This window comes from Panthera uncia (assembly GCF_023721935.1).
Source record: "Panthera uncia isolate 11264 chromosome B3 unlocalized genomic scaffold, Puncia_PCG_1.0 HiC_scaffold_1, whole genome shotgun sequence".
NCBI classification, from domain to species: domain Eukaryota; kingdom Metazoa; phylum Chordata; class Mammalia; order Carnivora; family Felidae; genus Panthera; species Panthera uncia.
Window position 1 is genome coordinate 104494226 of NW_026057582.1, and position 20268 is coordinate 104514493.

Sequence of the window (20268 nt, forward strand, 5' to 3'; positions counted from 1 at the left end):
ATTAATTTGAAAACTAGTAAATAAAAAAAATATGTATTTGCCTTTCCTGTACCAATTGTACCCTGCAGTAACCAAATGGTTGATGAGGGGATGTTTCCCCTTTTAGAAGTATTCCAGCTAATAACTAAAGAAAGAAAGGCAGAATTAAACTATCACTGTTTTGCAACTCCAAAGGAATGACTTTAGGTCTTGATTACCAGTGGCTGCTAAGATCACAAAAACAGACAACTAGACATTAGTCCTCCTGAATGGAGTACACACCAGGTGTATAATATATTCTTCAGAAAACTCCAATCTGTATGTGGTCAAAAAATGTGTGCACTCTTAATCAGTGCTGTCCAATAGAAACGTGATCCATAGGTGTAATTATTCAACTCAATTCAAACTCCATTTCAAACTCTCTTTCAAGTGCCCAATAGCGATACATATCTACCATACCGGGCAATGCAGCTCTAACCACTAAATTAGAGATATGGAAACAGAGGAACATGCTATCACAAGGATGCAACAAGCAAAATTCAGACTGGAAACTTCAGGAAAAAAATTTCTTCTAGTAATAAATCTCAAGGGTACAAGAGTACACAGGAGGAAGCAAGAAAGACCTACGGATTATCAGAAACTTAAGAAACATATCAACCAACAGTGTATAGATTGCATCTAGATCTTAATTTGAGCCAAGTGTAAAACACACATTTATGAGATAAGGAAATCTGAACACTGGGAATTTGATGATATCAAGAAGTCATTCATTTCTTTCAGTGCAATAATGGCACTATGGTTACATTTTTAAAATATCTTTTAGAGCCACATACTGAAAAAAAATTTTTTAAGTAGACTCTATGCCCAAAGTGGAGCCCTACATGCTGAAATACTTAATTAATATAATGTCTGAGATTTGCTTCAAAATAGTCTATAGAGTAGTGGGTTGCAGATGAAACAAGATTTGCCGTAAGTTGACAATTATCTGAAGCCAGATGATGGATATACAGAAAAAATTATACTATTCTCTTTATTTTTGGATGCTTGAAGGTTTCCACAATAAAAGAAGATTTTTGGGGGGAAAAGATTACAATGATACTGTCTATATTCTCAGAAGTACAATTCATCAGGCACTACTCTGTCTTTCTAAACCCATCAAGTACCAGTGGCTGTTGCCACCACCACCATGCAAGGTGATAAACGAGGAAAAACTTACAAAACAAAGCCAAACAATAAAAATAATGTTTACTTTATTAAAACTTTGCAGAAGCTGAATGAAAGAGGGAAGGCTTTTTTCCACCTGAGGTTAAATCCCTTCCTCTTGGGTTCTGCTGCCTATTTTCCTGAATCCCTGCTTCACACTCATGCCCCCATCAATGCAGATGTCTTAGTGACAAGGCTGCCTGCATACTGAACACATCATACAATTCATCTTTTATTTCTACTCTTCCTACATCTCATCAGACAGCAAATGGTGGAGATTTATAAAAGGGCACACAGGCCTATGGGGGTTATGTGAGGCTAATCACAACAGATTTTAAGGTATATGAACTTAGACACACACTTTGGAGCGCTGGCCCTCATATCCTATCTGTTAACTCTGAAGTGCATACTATATAAATTTAACAACGCAGATTAAACAGAAAAAGAACAAAGGTGTTAGCATCTTGTACCCCAGAACTTCCAACTACACGAAATCATTTCCAAGGTTGTCGTCCTTTCCTGCTTATCTAGAGTTGGATTCCACAAAGTTTGGTGCTGGAGATTCACCTTCTCCTAGCAAATGTCTATTTGACAAGTTTGCATTTTGGAGTGAAAGTGTGTTTCATTCATGTTAAAGTGTGTGTAGTGATTTGGTAGGCAACAAATTTGGGGGCAAAGGCTCAAACTAAAAAATAAAAATGATATTTATTTAGCTTTTCGGAAATATAAATAACACGATAAATGACAAAGAGCAAAACAAAACAAAACAAAACAAAAACCCTGGCATGTTATGATTGATCATTCCCAGGCACAATAGCATTTATTAATGAATATAAAAAAATAAATTTTACTATTTTTATCTGCTTTCCTCCCAGCTTTAACTACATGGGTGTTTTTGAAAGTTTGAGTTCCTAAGAAAATTCCACAGCTATACCAGCCCCTACAATGTGACTGAGGGAGGTTAAGATAAATTTCTATCATTGGGGATTCTGAACAACTAGATCTTCAGGAACTTAAATAACACGTGTTTTTGTTAGGATCCTTCTAACATGGGAAGATGCAGCCATTATCCATTAAAACACGATCCAATATGGATACAGGTTTTCCAAGTTCTCCACATGACTACCAGACTAGGCCATGAGCTTTTCTGGCAGCCCAGTCTGTAGCCTCTCAAGCTGCACCAAAAGTGGGATTCATAAAACCATAGATAAAGCATTTCTGACCTTTCCTCCTAGAAGTGAGAGGGTTCTTTGGGTAAAGAGGGTAAAGAGGTTTTACATCAAAGCTTGCCTTCACACTCAGTACTGGGGGAAGGGCTGAGTCTACCCAATGCACATTTGTGTTGAGTGTATGCAGTGTACTTACCCATCACCACACAAGAAGTTAAAGAGCAAATTAACAAGTCACTCTGAACCAAGCCCCTTCAAAACAGAGGCAAATTCGGCGAACCAAGGTCACTTTCTGTGGTAATAACCCCAGTTCACCTAGGTCCTTTCCTGAAGAAACATATTAATCTCCTGATTCAAGAGGCATCTCTGGCCAGGACAGAGCACTCAAGGAAAACGTAACTTCTGGGTAGAACAATGCCACATGGAGTTTAGAGGTTGTGGTTTAGTCTATAGCACGAGAAGATGGTGGCATCACTAGTATTTAGAGCTGGAAAGAGCCTTGGCTGGACCACACTTCTGGAGCGTCTTTACTAATGCAGCTTAATGGCTGTTGCCCAGATGTCGTTGCTGGGGAGCGGGGGAAGGACCCATCCTTGGGGAACGGAGTTGCCTTTGGGATGATCAGATGGCACCAGGTACTGATCCCAATCATGCCTTAATAAGAACATTGTAGAACAACTGTTTATTTGTTTTATTCCAAGCAAGATGTTCAGCAACTAAATACTCTATTTCAGGACTTAGCTTTCAAATGACTGATGTACCAGTCCACTCAAGAATTTGACTTCTAGGCATTATGCAAAGGACAGTATTTCTTAAATGTACACATAAAGGGGGAAAAAACTGCAAACAACGTATGATCTTATGGGTAACCCAATAATAAATATACAGTTGATCCTCATTATTTGCAGGTTCCATAATCGCAAAGTTGCCTATTCACTAAAATTTATGTGTAACTTCATAATCGTTACTTGTGGTGCTTTCATGGTCACTTGCCAACATGCAGAGCCATGAAAAATCTAAGTCACTGACAGGTACATTCCCAGCTGAAGTCAAATAAGGTGACACTGTCTTCACTGTCGTCAAATAAGGTGACACTGTTTTCAGCCTCATATTGTAAAGTGTCCTTTTTGCAGTGTATTTAGTACTGCATTTTTCACATATTTGTGCTTTTATTGGTTATTTTGCTATTTAAGATGGCCCCTAAGTATACTGTTGCAGTGCTAGCTAGAATGAGAAGGCTGGAATATGCCTTACAGAGAGTACATGTATATTAGAAAAGCTATGTTGAGGCAGGAGTTATAATGCTGTTAACTATGAGTTCAGTGTTAATGAATCGACAATATATATTAAACAAAGTGTTTTTTAAAAGAAATACACATAAAACAATGTTATGTATTCATTGGTTCACGAAAATGTTGTGGTCCGAGGCTCACAGGAACCAAACCCTGTATTTCCTTTAGGAACAGAATTTGGCATTCCCTAATTCAACACTGCAGCTTTTATAGAACATAACTACCGTGAATAATGAGAATCAACTGTACTTATATTTAAAAGCTACAACTTGGGGGTGCCTAGGTGGCTCAGTCAGTTAAGCGTCTGACTCTTGATATCAGCTCAGGTCATGATCTCACAGTTTGTGGGATAGAGCTCCACGTCGGTCTCTGCACTGACAGTGCAGAGCCTGCTAGGGATTCTCTCTCCCCGCACACCTCTCCCCGCCCCCGCAACCCCGGTCTGCCCCTCCCCTGCTCTCAATAAATAAATAAAAGCCAAAACTTATATATTAACCAGAAATATACTTTTCCCAGAACACAAACTTGGTATGCTAATAACCATCATTAGAGCTTTGGAAGAAACCTGATAGATCACTTAGTTCAGTGATTGTCAAACCAGGCTTTGAGGACCACTAGGCCCCAAGCAGATGTTCTGGGGAATCTAGAAACAACAAAGTGCTTCCAGTCAATAACAGATTTAAACTGTCTACACCTACGGAACCCATTCATTCAAATTGTTTTACAAATGGATTTCTCAAAAGACTGCCTTTGGGAAGAGCACTACTGCTAAAGTTTGAAGGCCACATTCCAGTCTACCATTTTCATTTTATAGGTGAGGAAAGTGAGACCCAGAAGAGTTGAAAACTCTACCCAGCTCATTAATAACTGCAGGTTAAGATGAGACCCCCTGTTCCTAGCTCTCTTGGCTTCGACCTGTAAGAACTCACAAGTCAGTTTGGGACTTAATCAGTCTCCACAGGCAAGTAGATAGGGAGGGTTTCCCTCCCTTGGTCTATTTAGCAGCAGAAGAGAATTAGGAAAAGGAAGCCGATGCTTTAAGTCAATGTAACAACTACAGCATGAGATAATACAAAGGGCAAGTCACAACCTGAGTTTCAGTTTCTTCACCTGTTAAAAGAGACATTTATTTCTCAAGGACTGAGGACTAAACAAGATTTATGTGGCATCCTCAGAATTAAAAACTTTATATAAACCTGTACGGAACCTAAAAAAAGAAAAAGCAATACACCTCAACAAAATAAACACTGTAAGTGCTTCTTGCTACCTAAGGGGAAGGCGGCATGGAGAGTGCCCCTCTGACCTTATCTGGATGAGTGCTGGCAGGGAGTGCTCAGCCTGGAGGTAATACTGTCGGAAGGGTTGCAGGAGGTGTGCAAGTGGGAACTCATCTGAAAAAGAAAAGGCACATTACCACATCATCATGTCTCATACCTAAAGGCAAGTTGACTGAACCTATGACTATGACAGTACAACAATGCGATCAAATGTTTCATCTTTATCCATGATTTCCAGTACACAGTTCAGAATTTTAAGTCTCAAAGGTTTCATTTGCAGCCTACCACCTTAGTTTAGGTTGAGATCATCCATTAGGGAAAGAGCTGCCAATCTAGCATCTTCCTTTTCTCCACTGGTTACAAAAGAACTTACGTGGATCCCCAAATAACTTGGACTCAATTTCACGCTTCTGAAGTAAAATTTTCTCTTTTTCTTTCCTCTGTTTCTTTTCAAATTCTCTTTTCCTCTCTTCTTCTTGTTCTCCTTCCAACATAACTCTGAGGGCTCTCTCTTCAGCTTCGTATAATTCAGAGCGTTTTTTAATGAGTTTTCTTAGTCGCTGAAGATGATGCTCAAAAGTCTCATCTGCTGAGGCTGGAGGACAGACCCCTAGGAAGAGATCCAAACAGCATTTTAGATACAACTTTTTATCCCCAACATGTGTTCTACTGAGCAGACACAAAGTCCTACTTACATTATGAATTTGCTTAGTTTATAAATTCTAACCAATCTTCAAGGCTCAATTTGATCTTGAGTCTCCAATTAATCTGACCTCACCCTGACTTTCTCTAAGTCCTCTCTTTGGATCATACCACTTAACCTTTGATTTTATTTCTAATGGTTTTGATCCTTTGGTTGGACAGAGAGCTCACTGAAGAGAGAAACTCTTATACTTCTTCATTGTGATATTCTCACAGCACAGGCTCCCAGACCAAGTAATAAACAATTTACCTTCTGACTGAATCTGAAGTTCTAAGAGAAGACACTTGGATAGTGAGGAAGAAATACATGTAACCAACCTACTAACCTCACAGTCTGCTGCTTAGTGTAGGATGACCAAATATTTCAGTTTGCCCAGTTTTAGTACTGAGAGCCCAGCGTCCTGGGAAACCTGGGATGGTTAGTCACCCTGATTTAACTGTGAAGTCAGCTAAAAGGATGGCCAACACAGCTAGAGCCACAACTGTGAAAATGTGATTATAGACTAGTTATTAGGTAATACCAAAGAATTATTACTAATTTCATTATGTGTGACAGGGGCATCATAGTTGATTATGGGTATTTTATTTAGGTGTTCTATTTTTGTGCATGTGTGAAATTTTTCATAAAATTCCATAAGGAAAAATATTTTTTATATTTATATTTATTTTTTAAGGAAAATACCTTAAAATTTAATGAATACTTGAGTAGACTGCAGTTGTGCACTCACTAGCCATATGGCTCTGTGACATAAAAGCTGCTGGAGCTGCTAGGTGATTCATCCTAGAGTGACATGGGTGCAGTCCATCCTGTTAGTCCTTGCAAATGTATTTATTATGGGAGCATTTTAACAATACCGGATACCAGGAAGAAAAAAATTCAAATCCCACTAACACAATGAACCATTTTTATTTCCCCATTGATTCTGCAGTCATTTTTGTCCATACATTATCAACTTCACATAGTTCAACATAGTATGTGTAACTTCTACAGCTCCAGGTCAATTCTCTACATTCTTTTCCAATCTTTATAATTATTTGTTTAATGGCTCTATCCTGTTTCATCAATTCAATGTACCATAATTTACTTAACAAGCTCCCAACTTCTGGACACTTAGGCTGTTCCAAATGTCCTGTTAGCATATACTGTTACAATCAATACTCCTGGGCACGTTACTTTTTTCCTTCTATTGATTATTTCTATATGATAAATTCTCAAGAGAAGAAATGTTCATGAGTACTTTCAAGACTGCCTAGGGGCGCCTGAGTGGCTCAGTCGGTTAAGCGGCCGACTTCGGCTCAGTTCATGATCTCGCGGTCCGTGAGTTCGAGCCCCGCGTCAGGCTCTGTGCTGACAGCTCAGAGCCTGGAGCCTGCTTCGGATTCTGTGTCTCCCTCTCTCTGACCCTCCCCTGTTCATGCTCTGTCTCTCTCTGTATCAAAAATAAATAAACGTTAAAAAAAAAAAAAATTAAAGACTGCCTAAATGTGGTAATAAACTGCTTCCTAAAAGAGTTGATCAAGGCCTTTGGAGGTCTGCTTCTTTTCTCCTTCAACCACTGCGACTAAGTGGTTATGGAATTAGCTCTCCTAGCCTTACCTCCATGGCTAACATTTCTCCAGATCATTTTCTCATGGCTGGCACTCATTCCCAACTAAGGAAACTCTACAACTCAAATCCATCTTTTACTAAATTGCCAAATATTTTCCAAATACACACAAAATTCTTACGCATGGAGAAGTTCAAGCTGTCACTATGTTGTTTCATAATAATTTCATGATTTTGTTTAATTTCTTTACCTAAACCAGGAACTGGCAAGTTTTTCTGTAAAGGGCCAGACAGTACTAAAATCTGCCAGTATGGTGAAATTACAGACACTGCATCAGCCCCAAAGTGCCTCCAGATCCCATGAGGAGCAGTGGCCTGTTCCCATCTCAGGCTGCTAGGCCTGAACCACGAACCCACACATCCCTCACCCTTTCACTGATCACTTCTGATCACCATGACTTACTCCCTCAGAAACGACAACCCTCACCCAGTCTTCCTCTTGGCCCCATGTACTGACACGGTCTAGTTAGTTCCTTCCACCTCCACCACTCCTCATCCAGTTCCTGCAGTTCCTACATACCAGTACCTTCTCCTTTTTTCCCCTTCAGCCACCCACGCCTTAGGGCTTGGGTGTCCAGTCTTTGAGCCTTGGAATGATCAAAAAACCCTGCTACCTCTGTCTTAAGCACAATTCTTTTCTTCCCAAACTAGGACTTTCTACCTTCCCAGTAGTCTTATCTCCTTCTCCCCAGAGACTCTTGTCAGCCTCACTAGAAGTTCCAAATGAACATATCCAAATCTACTCGCTTTTCTAGTGGTCTTCATCAAAACCTGTGGTCACCCATAAAGCAAAACCCTAACAACTCTGTGCTCTGTGCTCACCTGCCAGCTGCAGAATACTCCTGCAAGTACTGATATTGTAGCCTAGTGCCAGTATAGAACTACATCAGCTGGGCCCACAGCACCTGCCTACAACCAAACTCCCATGGGTTTCTAGTTGGCTCCCACTCATTCTTCACAGCAGTTATTTCAAACCTTCACTGCTCTCCTAAAGCCTTTCTCTTCTATTGCCTCTCAGCAAACCATCCAGCCTATCTTACAGAACACAGGCTAGCAGGCAGGACATCTCTTAACTTTCGGCCCCCGATTTCACTCATCCGCATTACTACCCCTCCTTGTCTCCTTCATTTTCTTTCTTTCTTTTTTTTAACGTTTATTTATTATTGAGAGACAGAGAAACAGAGCATGAGCATGGGAGGGGCAGACAGATGGAGAGACACAGAATCTGAAGCAGGCTCCAGGCTCTAAGCTGTCAGCACAGAGCCCGATGCAGGGCTCGAATTCACAAACCACGAGACCATGACCTGAGCTGAAGTCGGACGCTTAACCGACTGAGCCACCCAGGCGCCCCCTCCTTTATTTTCATTCTAGTGGAGACAGATCCTTCTACACTTAAGTTAATACCTCCACCTGGGACCGGAGTCTTCCTACCTTCTACAGGACTTTGAGCCGTCAAGTATCCTTCCTGTGTCTCTCTGACCCTCTCCCTCTACTCATTCCGCAATTATACATGTTCAAATTTTCCCCACAACCCTAAGGGTACCACCCCGCCCCTCCATACTACCACTCCACATATATTGATCTTGCTCACTCCTTTCTTCATTTTTTTTTTTTGAAAGTGCAAATGAGCAAGGGCGGAGCGAGATAGAGAAAGAATCCCATGAGGGGCAGAGAGAGAGGAAGAGAGAGAGAGAGAGAGAGAGAGAGAGAGAGAGAGAGAAGCAGGGCTCACCCATGGTGGGGCTCGGGCTCACTAACCATGAGATCATGACCTAAAGCTCAAGTCAGATGCTTAACTGACTGAGCCAACCAGGCAACTGCTCACTCCTTTCTTCAGAGGCAAACCTTTTTTTCTTTTTTTAAACTTTATTTTAATGTTTATTTACTTTTGAGAGAGACAGAGACAGAATGCGAGTGGGTTAGGGGCAGAGAGAGAGGGAGACACAGATCTGAAGCAGGATCCAGGCTCCAAGCTGTCAGCACAGAGCCTGACGCGGGGCTTGAACTCACAAGCTGTGAGATCACGACCTGAGCTGAAGTGGGACGCTCAACCAACTGTGCCACCCAGGTGCCCCACTCCCATTTTTTTTTTTAAAGAGAATGCAAGCAGGGTAGAGGGATGGGGTGGGGGGGGGGGGGAGAAGGAGAGAGAGGGGAGAGAGAGGGAGAGAGAATGAATATCTTAAGCAGGCTCCACATCAACGCAAAGCCTGACTCGGAGCTTGATTCAATAACCCTGGAATCATGACCTGAGCCAAAATCAAGAGTAGGATGCTCAACCAACTGAACCAGGTGAGCACCACAGGCAAACTTTTAATAAGTTGAATTCACTGTTTGCTTTTCTTAATCTCTTATTCCCTCTTTAATGTAGTCTAGTCTGGCTTCAACCCATACCATTTCACTGAAAAAATGCACCTAGCATAAGTCACTGATCATCTGTTGGGTACTAATTCCCATGGATGTTTCTTTTCTTTTCTTTTTTTAACGTTTTTATTTATTTTTGAAGGAGAGAGACAGAGAGACAGAGCATGAGCAGGGGAGGAGCAGAGAGAGAGGGAGACACAGAATCTGAAGCAGGCTCCAGGCTCTAAGCTGTCAGCACAGAGCCCGATGCGGGGCTCAAACTCACAAACTGTGAGATCACGACCTGACCTGAAGTGGGACGCTTAACCTACTGAGCCACTCAGGCACCCCTCCCATGGATGTCTCTTAATCTTTAGAAACATCCTTCTTACAGATGAGGAAATCAAGGCAAAGAGAAGTTTAAGTAACCTGCCTGAGATTACACAATCTTTCTGAGCATTTGCCACTTTCCAGAAGGAGGCAGAGGACCTACCTTTTTCTCCTATCTCTCTGACCTCTCTTGTGGCCACCTGTTTATCCATCTTTATTTTTACATTCCCTAGGATTTTGTCTTTTTGGCCTCATCTCAGGCCACACAACTCTTTTAAGGTTATTCCTACTTGTGGCTACATGCTGATGAACAGGCACCTCAAACTCAACAGGTCCCAAACTGAACTTGTCAACACCAAGTATATTCCTCCTACTACTGCTGAGTTCCCCAAGTTATTTATTTATACACGTGTATTCTCCCTCGCTCCTTTATTCATTTCTTAATGACCCATAGTTCACACTCCCATATTATCTGTGCCCAGACTATAACAGCCTTCTTAGTCTCTCTCCTTTCCTCCCTTCTTCCTAGATGCTGCAAACCTTTCTCTGCTCTGCCCACCAATCATTGTTGTCATTTCACTTTCTGCTTAGAACTTTTCATGGTTCCTCTCACCTTTAAGCATAGGTGAGAAGTCTAGTCTGGCCCATAAGACACTTTGCAATGTGGCCCTGCTTACTTACATATCCAACCTCATTCTCTCAGTACTTAGTTGGAGGTATATGCACCTTGAGAGAGAAGTATTAAGTATATAACGCAACTAGCTGCTTGTTACCAAATCATTTTACGCCCAAGCCCATTAATTCCACAGAGGCTGCTTATTTTTATAGATCACAATTCCTCCAAAATTTCCTCCTTCTTTTGGATGAAAGTGAGGAAGACTAAGAGTGAGAAATTATGCTAGTAAATTCACTTGGCAAAAGTTTACTGACCACTCACCTCACAGAGGACATAGGGTAGGGGAATATTAAATAATAGCTCTCAGGTTTTCATTCTCGTAAAAAAGAGGTAAGGCTAGACACAGTAGATGCAAACTCCCCTTTGACTCATGAATGTGCTATGGGGGTCATCTGAGGCCTGAATCTGAATCAACCGCTCTAAAGGCTGGCATGCAGAAACTTATCACTTAGCTAGTAAATGAGCTTGGCTGAATACATAATGATCACAACCCAATGAAACTTAATTACGAAGGGTCTGACTCACAGTTTTCATTTATATTTTAAGCCACACAGGGGAAATAATTTGCTACCATGGTACTTGCTAATTTGTGTACTCTCAAATATCCTTGGTGAATATTAACGGCCTACAGCCTACTAAATAAGGCAGTATGTGGTCCAAACCAGGTACAAGTGAGAAGGAGCAGGTCACCTCAGCCCATTTCTGGTAAGGATGGAGGATGCTGCATCTGTATTTAGTTTTGAAGAACAGTGAGAACTTAAAATGGCAAAGATGGGACTAAAGGCCCTCCACACAAATAGACTGGCAAAAGCAAAGATCAAGATAGGCAAATGTTCAAAGCACAACTAGGGAACTTCTAGAAAACCAGTGCTCCCTCTAGAGGCAAGAGGAAACCAATGAGATTTTCTGATCCAAAAGTGACAGCCATGTAAGCTGAAAACATTCATGTACACTCTGCAAGGTGCTCCCTGCCCTATCCAACCATTCATAACTCTAAAAATATCAATGTTTCAGGTTTGAAATATATCCAAAGGAGCATGCCAAGTTTTCAACACCTTCTAAAGCAAAGTAAAGTAAACAGTAAATATAGGACAGCTTCTGCCTTGGCACATGGGCAAAGGTGACTAGCCATGCTAACCTCACTCAGAAAAGTGGCCAGGAATGCCTGGGGGCGGGGAAGGAGGGGATGATGAATCAAGGGAAAGGCAGTGCAGTGGGTTCCCACACCTGCCTCTCTTTTCAACCCTGTCAATCAAGATATGAACAATTTCTGAGGCTTCCTGCTTCAAAGGTTCTGAGGTACTACTGACAAACTTTGTTACCTTACTGGGTGAAAATAATTAATTATCAAACATTTTCCTTCAAAAATTTGGGGGAGAGAGGGCGCTAGGATAAAGAAAGGGAAGGAGTGGGGCATGAGATGAATAAATCCAAGTAGAAATGCAAAGCCATGGTTACCCTTCCTTGCTGCTGCCTCTTTCCTGAGTTTCCTCAATTTCTCCAAGGCCCGAAGAATGTCCACCATTCTTTTGGTGTCTGCTTGTTTTTTCCTCACTTCAGATAAGACACCATCAGCAGCAGCTTTAAGTTCCTGCTCCTGGAAAAGAAAGAGAGTCTATGAAACCTAGTATTAGGAACAACCTCAAAGCAGAGAACAGCTGCCCAGCAGTGAGATTTCAGAGGATTAGGCAGTCTCAGGGATAACAATTTCCACAGGATCTACATCCCAATTTCCTGGGCTATACACAACTGCTCTCCACTCCGGTCCAGCCAAGGGGTTAATCTCTGCAGCTTCCATGTGGGAGCTCATCTTTGTTTTTTCCTCAGAATTTCTCCAAGTGCAGTCCAAGGAACATCTGCATCTAACTTACTTTAAGTTGGAGCTCTCTTGTTCAAAGTGCAGATTCCTGGACCCAAAGACTTAGATTAGAATGGAAGATAAGGAATGGGGTTGGAAAGGCCCAGGACTCTACAATTCTGTCAGTGACCCCCAACACACATAGCTTGCACTCCAGTGTTCTAAAGTGCCAAGGATCTTGTGACACGACAGCCTTTCAAACACGGAAGACCCTATCCTACTCGTTTTTGTTGTTTTTTTTTTTTTTGAAATATACACCATTACCATCTTTAATTTTTTAATTTTTTTTTAATTTACATCCAAATTAGTTAGCATATAGTGCAACAATGATTTCAGGAGTAGATTCCTTAATGCCCCTTACCCATTTAGCCCATCCCCCCTCCCTCAACCCCTCCAGCAACCCTCAGTTTGTTCTCCATATTTATGAGTCTCTTCTGTTTTGTCCCCCTCCCTGTTTTTATATTATTTTTGTTTCCCTTCCCTTATGTTCATCTGTTTTGTCTGTTAAAGTCCTCATATGAGTGAAGTCATATGATTTTTGTCTTTCTCTGACTAATTTCACTTAGCATAATACCCTCCAGTTCCATCTACGTAGTTGCAAATGGCAAGATTTCATAAGACCCTATCCTACTCTTAAGTTGGTTCACAAGTAGACGAAATAACTCTGGTTCTTTAAACCACCACTCACAGGACCCTGTCTCCAACCCCCTCATTGTGGGTGGTAAGAAAGATCCTTTTGCCTAAAGCTCTCAACCCGTGTATCAAATAAGTGCCTGTAATTTCACCAATACCACCACATCATACAGACATCATACAGTTTCCTTCTTCTGCTTGTACTACTCTCTCTGCCTGGAACTGCACCTGTTGCTTTCACTTGGCTTTGACATTTCCTTCAAGACTCAGGTCAAAGGTCCCCTATCTCATACACAAAGCCTTCCCTTACCCTGTTTCCCAACAGATTGGATATTCCTTCTCTGGGTTCCAATAGCACTTACAGTTGAAACCCTAACACATACCATGCTGTATAGACATGGTCCCCATGAGGCTCTAAGCCCCTCAAGGACAAGCACTATATCCTAATCGTCCCTATCACCAGCACCCAGCAGTGGGTCTGGCACATAATGGGTTCTTATTAAATGTCTGTGAAACTGATACAAACTCCTTAGATTACAGTGTTGCCTCCAAGTATTCTCCTTAAAAGTACTGATATTCCTGGAGGTGTGAAGACAAAGTTTGCCATCACTACATTTCTGGAAGGAGTTGTATCAGAATCTAGGCAGTAACAGACACAAGGAGTATGAGAAGGAGGAAATACTAACTAGTTGTAGAGTGAAGGGACAGGGGAAGCACCTACAGGCACTCAGAAGTAATGAGAATGCCTTAAACAACTATCTGACCGATTTCCAGTTTCACTGTGGCCCCTACTTAAGAGCTTAAGATCAAGAGGCTTTGGAATCAGCCAACCTGGGCTCAAATCAGGAGCAAAACAGCTAGGAACCAGTTGTGTGACTATTGGCAAGTTAACTTCTCTAGGCCTCAATTTCCTAATCTGTAAAATGGCTTACCTTTCAGGGTTGTTACAAGGATTAAAGATCTGTTATATGCAAGGAATTTAGAGTAGCACCTAGTATTTGGCAAGTGCTCAAAAACACCATTGTTTAACGGGGCGGGGGGGGGGGGAGGGTGTTGGTAATATCTGGTTTAAAACTCCTAAACAAAGGGATCCTGCAGAAGTCATCACTATAGCCCCATCAGTCAATTAGAGTATATGTTCCTTGCGTCAAGGCCCCACGTGTTCTATATTTTGTATTCTTAAAATCACCCAGACCAGTACAAGAAGCAAGGACACAGATTCTTGTTTGCCTTGAATGTTAGTAAGCGGACAGAACGTTGTAATAGGAGGCAGGGCGTCCGTCATCCCTGCAACGCCACTGTGTAATCCTATACTTTATGTTTACAGAACTCGCGGTGCACCTAGACCATTTGTGTTTTGTATTATACAACATTAACAGGCAATCAGTATAGGGATACGATGTCGGAAATGCTGGATACCTTTTAATTTACGGCTGAGGAAAAAAAAGGCTTAGCTGTAGGAAACGACAGCGCAAAACCTCATGGCCCTTCAGGTTCCAGACTTGAACTACCCCCTAGCCTCCGCACATCTGCCGCTCTTACCCGCTTCTTCTCCTCCACCTCCTGCACGCACTTGACCCTCCAGAGGTCAATCTCCTGCTCGCGCTCCGCTGCTCGCGCGGCCTCCGCCTCCCGCTCGGCCTCGCGTTCCCGAGCCCTCTCGCGAAGCCGAAGCCGGCGGCGCCGGACCCTCTCCAGCCTCCGCCGCGCCTCACCCACATAGGCGGCCTGGGTCAGCAGCTGTAGTCTCTCGGACAGTTCGGCGCGCAACGGCGCAGCCTGGGCATGCAACAGTACCCAGGCCGCGCCGTCAGCCTCGGCCTCGCGCAGGGCCCGGCCCAGGTCGCGCAGCCGTCGCACCAGGCGCAGAGCCCCGCGCAACCGCGCGCGCACTTCGCCCAGGCTGGGCCCGGCGGGCGCGCGTGGAGGGAGTGGGCAGCCCGCCCGCCGCGGGGTTCCGAACACCGCCTCTAGCCACTGCCGGTCGCGCAGGCGCTGCAAGGCCGCGTCCCCGAGTACGTCGGACGGCGGCGGCGCCTCAGGCCAACGGGGGCTCCACGGCGGCCCCGGGCCTGGCGGCGGCGGCCGTGGCCGCTCACCAGCGTCAGTCCCCGGGAAGGGCCGGCACTGGGGCGGCGGCGGGGGCAGCGGCGGTGGCGGCACCGGGTAGTAGACGCCGCCGCCGCCACCGCCGCGAGAGGCTTCCCCGGGGGCCCGGGGCTGCAGAGCCAGCGGGGGCTGGAGGAAGGGGGCGGAGGCCCCCGGAAAGGGGCCGGGCCGCTGGGGAAGAGGCGGCGGGAAAGCCGGGGAGGGCAGCGGCGGTGGCGGACAGCCGAAGGGAGCGGGAGGCGGCGGCTGCGGGGGCGGCGGGCCTGGGCGACCTGGGGCGAAAAAGGGCGGCAGAGCCATGTCCACGACGAAGGGAGTCAGAGAAGTGACAGGAATTTGAGTGGTTCCTGTAGAGGCGGTAGGGGGAAGTGACGTACTACGCGCGCGACGCCTATAGAACGCTTCCGGCCCAGAGAGCCTCGCCAGTAGGTTGGCATTCCTGCAGTTCGTCAATTCCTAAATATGAGTAAGCGTTCGTCTTGCGGAGCTAGCTGTTTTGCGAACAATTTAACAGCTACAGGTCTTCTTCTCGTAGAACTACCTGCCTAGTAACGAAAACACATTAATCAAGTAATCGTGCAAACAAATGCAAAGGTGCAGCAGTAAACGGAAGTACAAACAAAGAGGAAAACACTGGGTAAGAAGAACTTAAAAGAGGTTTTGACTTAGTCAAAGAAGTTAGGGAGGTTGTCCTAGGATTTGAGCCTTTATCGTGACTTGGGAAATAAAGGCAGAAGAAAATGGTAGATAAAATTAAATTTCCTTTATAACCTGCATCCCATTGACAAATACTTGAGGCAGGCAGAGTGTAACATTTCTCCAGGAACTCCCAACTGTCTGATTAATGTTTTTTGTTAGAGAGGAAAACAACCTTAGCTTGACAATAGTTAAGCCTCCAGAATCCTATGAGCCTTTAGCATATGACTTTGGAAACTTCCCATTGACTTTACCTCCACCAACTCCTAAGTATATAACCACTCTTGCCTCACGGTCCAGGCAGCTCTTTCTGCGCATGGGTCCTGTCCCTGTGCTTTAAAAAAATCACCTTTTTGTATCAAAGACATCTCAAGAATTCTTTCTTGGCTGTGGGCTTCAGACCCCACCATCACTCCAAAACCCCATCAGGAACAGCATTTGCAAAAACTCCCCAGAAGGTCAAGCCGGGGAACTGAAAGAATGCCAGTTATGGATGTGATGTGATGTTGGTGTCCCAGAGCCAACGATCAAGAAAGAATTCTTGAGATGTTTTCAGTGCAAAAAAGGTGGTTTCATTAAAGCATGGGACAGGACCGTGGGCTGAAAGATCTATACTGGAATTGTGAAGAGCAATTGGTTATATACTTTTAAGTTGGAGGGTGGGGTAGAGACAGTCCTTCAGAAGTGACAGCAGTGAGCCCAATGCAAGATCGTGGCCTGAGCTGACGTCAGAGGCTCAACCAACTGAACCAGCCAGGTGCCCCTCCAAAAGGACTTTCATATGTTAACGAGGACTTGCAGTGTCCTGCAGGTCTGGTTATTGTTAAGCTAAGGTTGCTTTTTGCCTCTAGTAAAGTATTAAGACAGTTGAGAGTTCCTGGAGGAATGTCATAATCTGCGTGTCTCAAGTATGTCAAAGGGCTGCAAGTTGTAAGGAAATTTAATTTTATCTACATTTCCTTTGTCCTTTGTTCTCCTTCTCAGATGGAACACAGAAATCCTGAAGGGAGCTGGCAGTCCTGGGAGGAGGACAGATTTTAGCATTCTAGGATCTCATATCTTAAGAACAATGGAAAACCACTGGAGGGGAAGGAAAGACCATGCCACATGATTAATGATGAGGGAGCATAACACAGCTGAGGGCAAAATACAAACTAGCACCACCACCACCTACTAGCCCTGCCCAAGGTGGAAAGGGGTTTAAGTGCTTGCCATGGTGATGTGGGAAACTAAGGCAAATGAAAAATTCCCTTACCTTTGGAAACTTCCTTTATCTCAACTCCCCCAAGGTATATGCTGGGAATCATATTCCAAGCTTGTGGTCCCCTGATATACATCTGAAGGGTCTCATAACAGAGAGATAAATACCGTTTTTACTAAACGGTAATAAATGCCATTTTCCTAACAACAGCTAGCCCCTCAAGGTCCTGGAATCCTTGCCTCCAAAATTTCTTAGAGACTTACACTGTCCCTAACCCCACTCCCAACATGAGGGTATATAATCAGTTACCCGTCACAATCCCAGTGCAGCTCTTTCTGTCCACAGGTCCTGTCCCGTGTTTAGTAAAAACACCTTTTTGCACCAAAGATGTCTTCAAGAATTCCTTCTTGGCTGTTGGCTCAGAATCCCACCATCACCCCAAAACCCCATCAATTAGATATTTAAAATTAAACTATTTTGAGATAATTGTAGATTCGTTTACAGTTGTAAGAAATAATAGAGGGAGATCATGTGTACTCTTCATCCCAGTTCCTACCAATGGTAATACCTTCCAAAACTGTAGTACAATATTACAACCCAGATATTGACATTGATATAGTCAAGATACAGAACATTTCCTTTCCATAGCTTCCAGGATCCTTCATTTCCCCTTTTATAACCACACCCCCTGGCAACCACTAACCTGTTCTTCATATAACTTTGTCCTTTCAAGAATGTCATGTAAATGGAATCATGCATTACACAACCTTTTGGAATTCTCTGCTTTCACTCAGCATAATTTTCTGGAGATTTATTCAGGGTGTTGTATCAATAGTGTTCCTTTTTAATAAAAGTGTACAAAAAAGGTATGAATAAAATGAAATCACTTTTTTTTAGTGTTTATGTATTTAAGTAATCTCTATGCCTAATGTGGGGTTCTAACTCATGTGCCCAAGATCAAGCGCCACAAGCTCCTCCAACTGAGTCGGCCAGGTGCTAAAATGAAACCACTTTTAAAATCATTCACCTATTGAAGGATATCTGGGTTGTTTCTACTTTGGGGTTATCATGAATAAAGCTGCTATAAACATTTGTATACAGGTTTTTATGTTAAATGAAAATCTTTGGGATAAGTGCCCAGGAGTGCAACTGCGGGGTTATATGGCAATTGCATGTTTAGTTGTTTTATTATTATTGTTTTAAAAGTTTATCTGGGGAGACAGTGTGTGTGTGTGTGTGTGTGTGTGTGTGTGTGTGTGAGAGAGAGAGAGAGAGAGAGAGAGAGAGAAGGAGAGAGAGAGCGAGCGAGCACGCGCCAGGGGAGGGACAGAGAGAGGAGAGAGAGAAGCCTAAGCAGGCTCTGCGCAGTAGGCACAGAGCTCAACTCAGAGCTTGATCTCATGAACAGTGAGATGATGACCTGAGCTGAAATCAAGACTCAGACACTTAACTGACTGAGCCATCCAGGCGCCCCAGTTGCATGTTTAGTTTTTAAAGAAATTGACAAATTATTTCCAGAATGGCTGCACCATTTTACAGTCCCACCAGCAATATGGGGTGATCCAGTTTCTTTGCATTCTCAGTAGCATTTGTGTTACTAGTTTTTATTTTATTTTTGTACTTCCTTAATGGCTAGTGTTGGACATCTTTTCATATGCTTATTTGCCATCTGTATATCCTTTTCATTGAAATGTCTGATCATATCTTTTGCCCATTTTCTAATTGGATTGTTTTTCTTACTGTTGATATTTAAGAGTTCTTTATGTATGTGTTCTAGATACAAGTCCTTTGATATCTGGCTTACAAATATTTTCTCCCAGTTTACAGCTTGTCTTTTAATCCCCTTAACAGGGTTTGCTTTTTTTAAAATAGAACTTAAGTCCTTAATTTTAATGAAGTCCAACTTACCAGTTTTTTTCTTTTATGGATCATTCTTTTGGAGTCAGATAAAGAATTCTTAGCTCTACATCCTGAATTTTTTCTTGTGTGCTTTTTCTAAAAGTTTTATAGGTTTACATGTAAGTATGTAAGTCTGTGATCCATTTTGAGTTAATTCAATATTGTTCCTTCTTTTTATGTAAGATAATGTATTTTTATATCTACATATATATATTTTTCTAAGGTGAGTTGAGGGGGAGAGAGAGAGAGAATCTTAAGCAGGTTCCACACTGAGTACGGATGCAAGGCTCGATCCCACAACCTTGGGATCATGACTGGAGCCGAAATCAGGAGTCAGATGCTTAACTTACTGAGCCACCCAGGCACCCCCTGAGTTAATTTTTGTATAAGGTGTGAAACTTAGGTTGAGGACCCCTTTGGATGTCCAATTGCTCCAGCATCACATGATTAGATCTTCACTATTCAAAGCAATAATAGATGACCCGTTGGGTAAGAGTCCAGATCTATACCAAGAGAACAGATCAATGCCTGACCCCACCTTCTAAGAGACTTCTTATATTTCTGAGATTTTTTTATAATGTTCTATATTTTACTTGTATCATTTTTTGTAATACTGTACAAAATACTTAAGCACTTCAATTTTTTTTAAGTGGACTTCACACCTAGTGCAGAGCCCACTGTGAGGCTTGAACTCATGACCCCAAGATCAAGACCTGAGTTGAGATCAAGAGTCGGATGCTTAACCAACTGAGCCACCTAGGCGCCCCTAAAGGCTCCTATTTTTATCTAAAACTGTATTAGGTAAGTTATAACTTATATTTTCTAGATACTCAGTTGTCAATATCATTTACTAAATATTCTTTTTCTCATTAATTTGAAGTATCACCTTTTCCAATACTAAATTCCCATATGTATTTGGCTTCATTCTTTTCGAATTCTAAATTCGCATATATATTTCTGGTTTTTCTTTTCCATTGGTCCGTTCATTCATGCACTGTTACACACTTAAGCTTTTAAAACTTTATATGTATAGCATAAGGTATATATATGTGTGTGTGTATGTAATATACATATTTGTATTCTCTCTCTCTCTATATATATATACATAATTTTTTTTTTAATTTTTTTTTAACGTTTATTTATTTTTGAGACAGAGAGAGACAGAGCATGAACGGGGGAGGGGCAGAGAGAGAGGGAGACACAGAATCGGAAACAGGCTCCAGGCTCTGAGCCATCAGCCCAGAGCCTGACGCGGGGCTCGAACTCACGGACCGTGAGAACGTGACCTGAGCTGA

General features: G+C 42.8%; 1 protein-coding gene across 1 annotated transcript; it reads right to left on the bottom strand.

The window, feature by feature from the left end:
- Positions 1 to 1868: 1868 nt before the first annotated feature.
- On the bottom strand, positions 1869 to 15594 carry PDCD7 (programmed cell death 7). The gene is made up of 5 exons (XM_049611775.1): positions 14611 to 15594; positions 12036 to 12174; positions 5294 to 5530; positions 4947 to 5034; positions 1869 to 3005 (listed from the first exon to the last, which is right to left on the bottom strand). The coding sequence occupies exons 1-5, from the start codon at positions 15475 to 15477 to the stop codon at positions 2882 to 2884; spliced, it is 1455 nt and encodes a 484-aa protein (XP_049467732.1). The 5' UTR covers positions 15478 to 15594; the 3' UTR covers positions 1869 to 2881.
- Positions 15595 to 20268: the final 4674 nt, after the last annotated feature.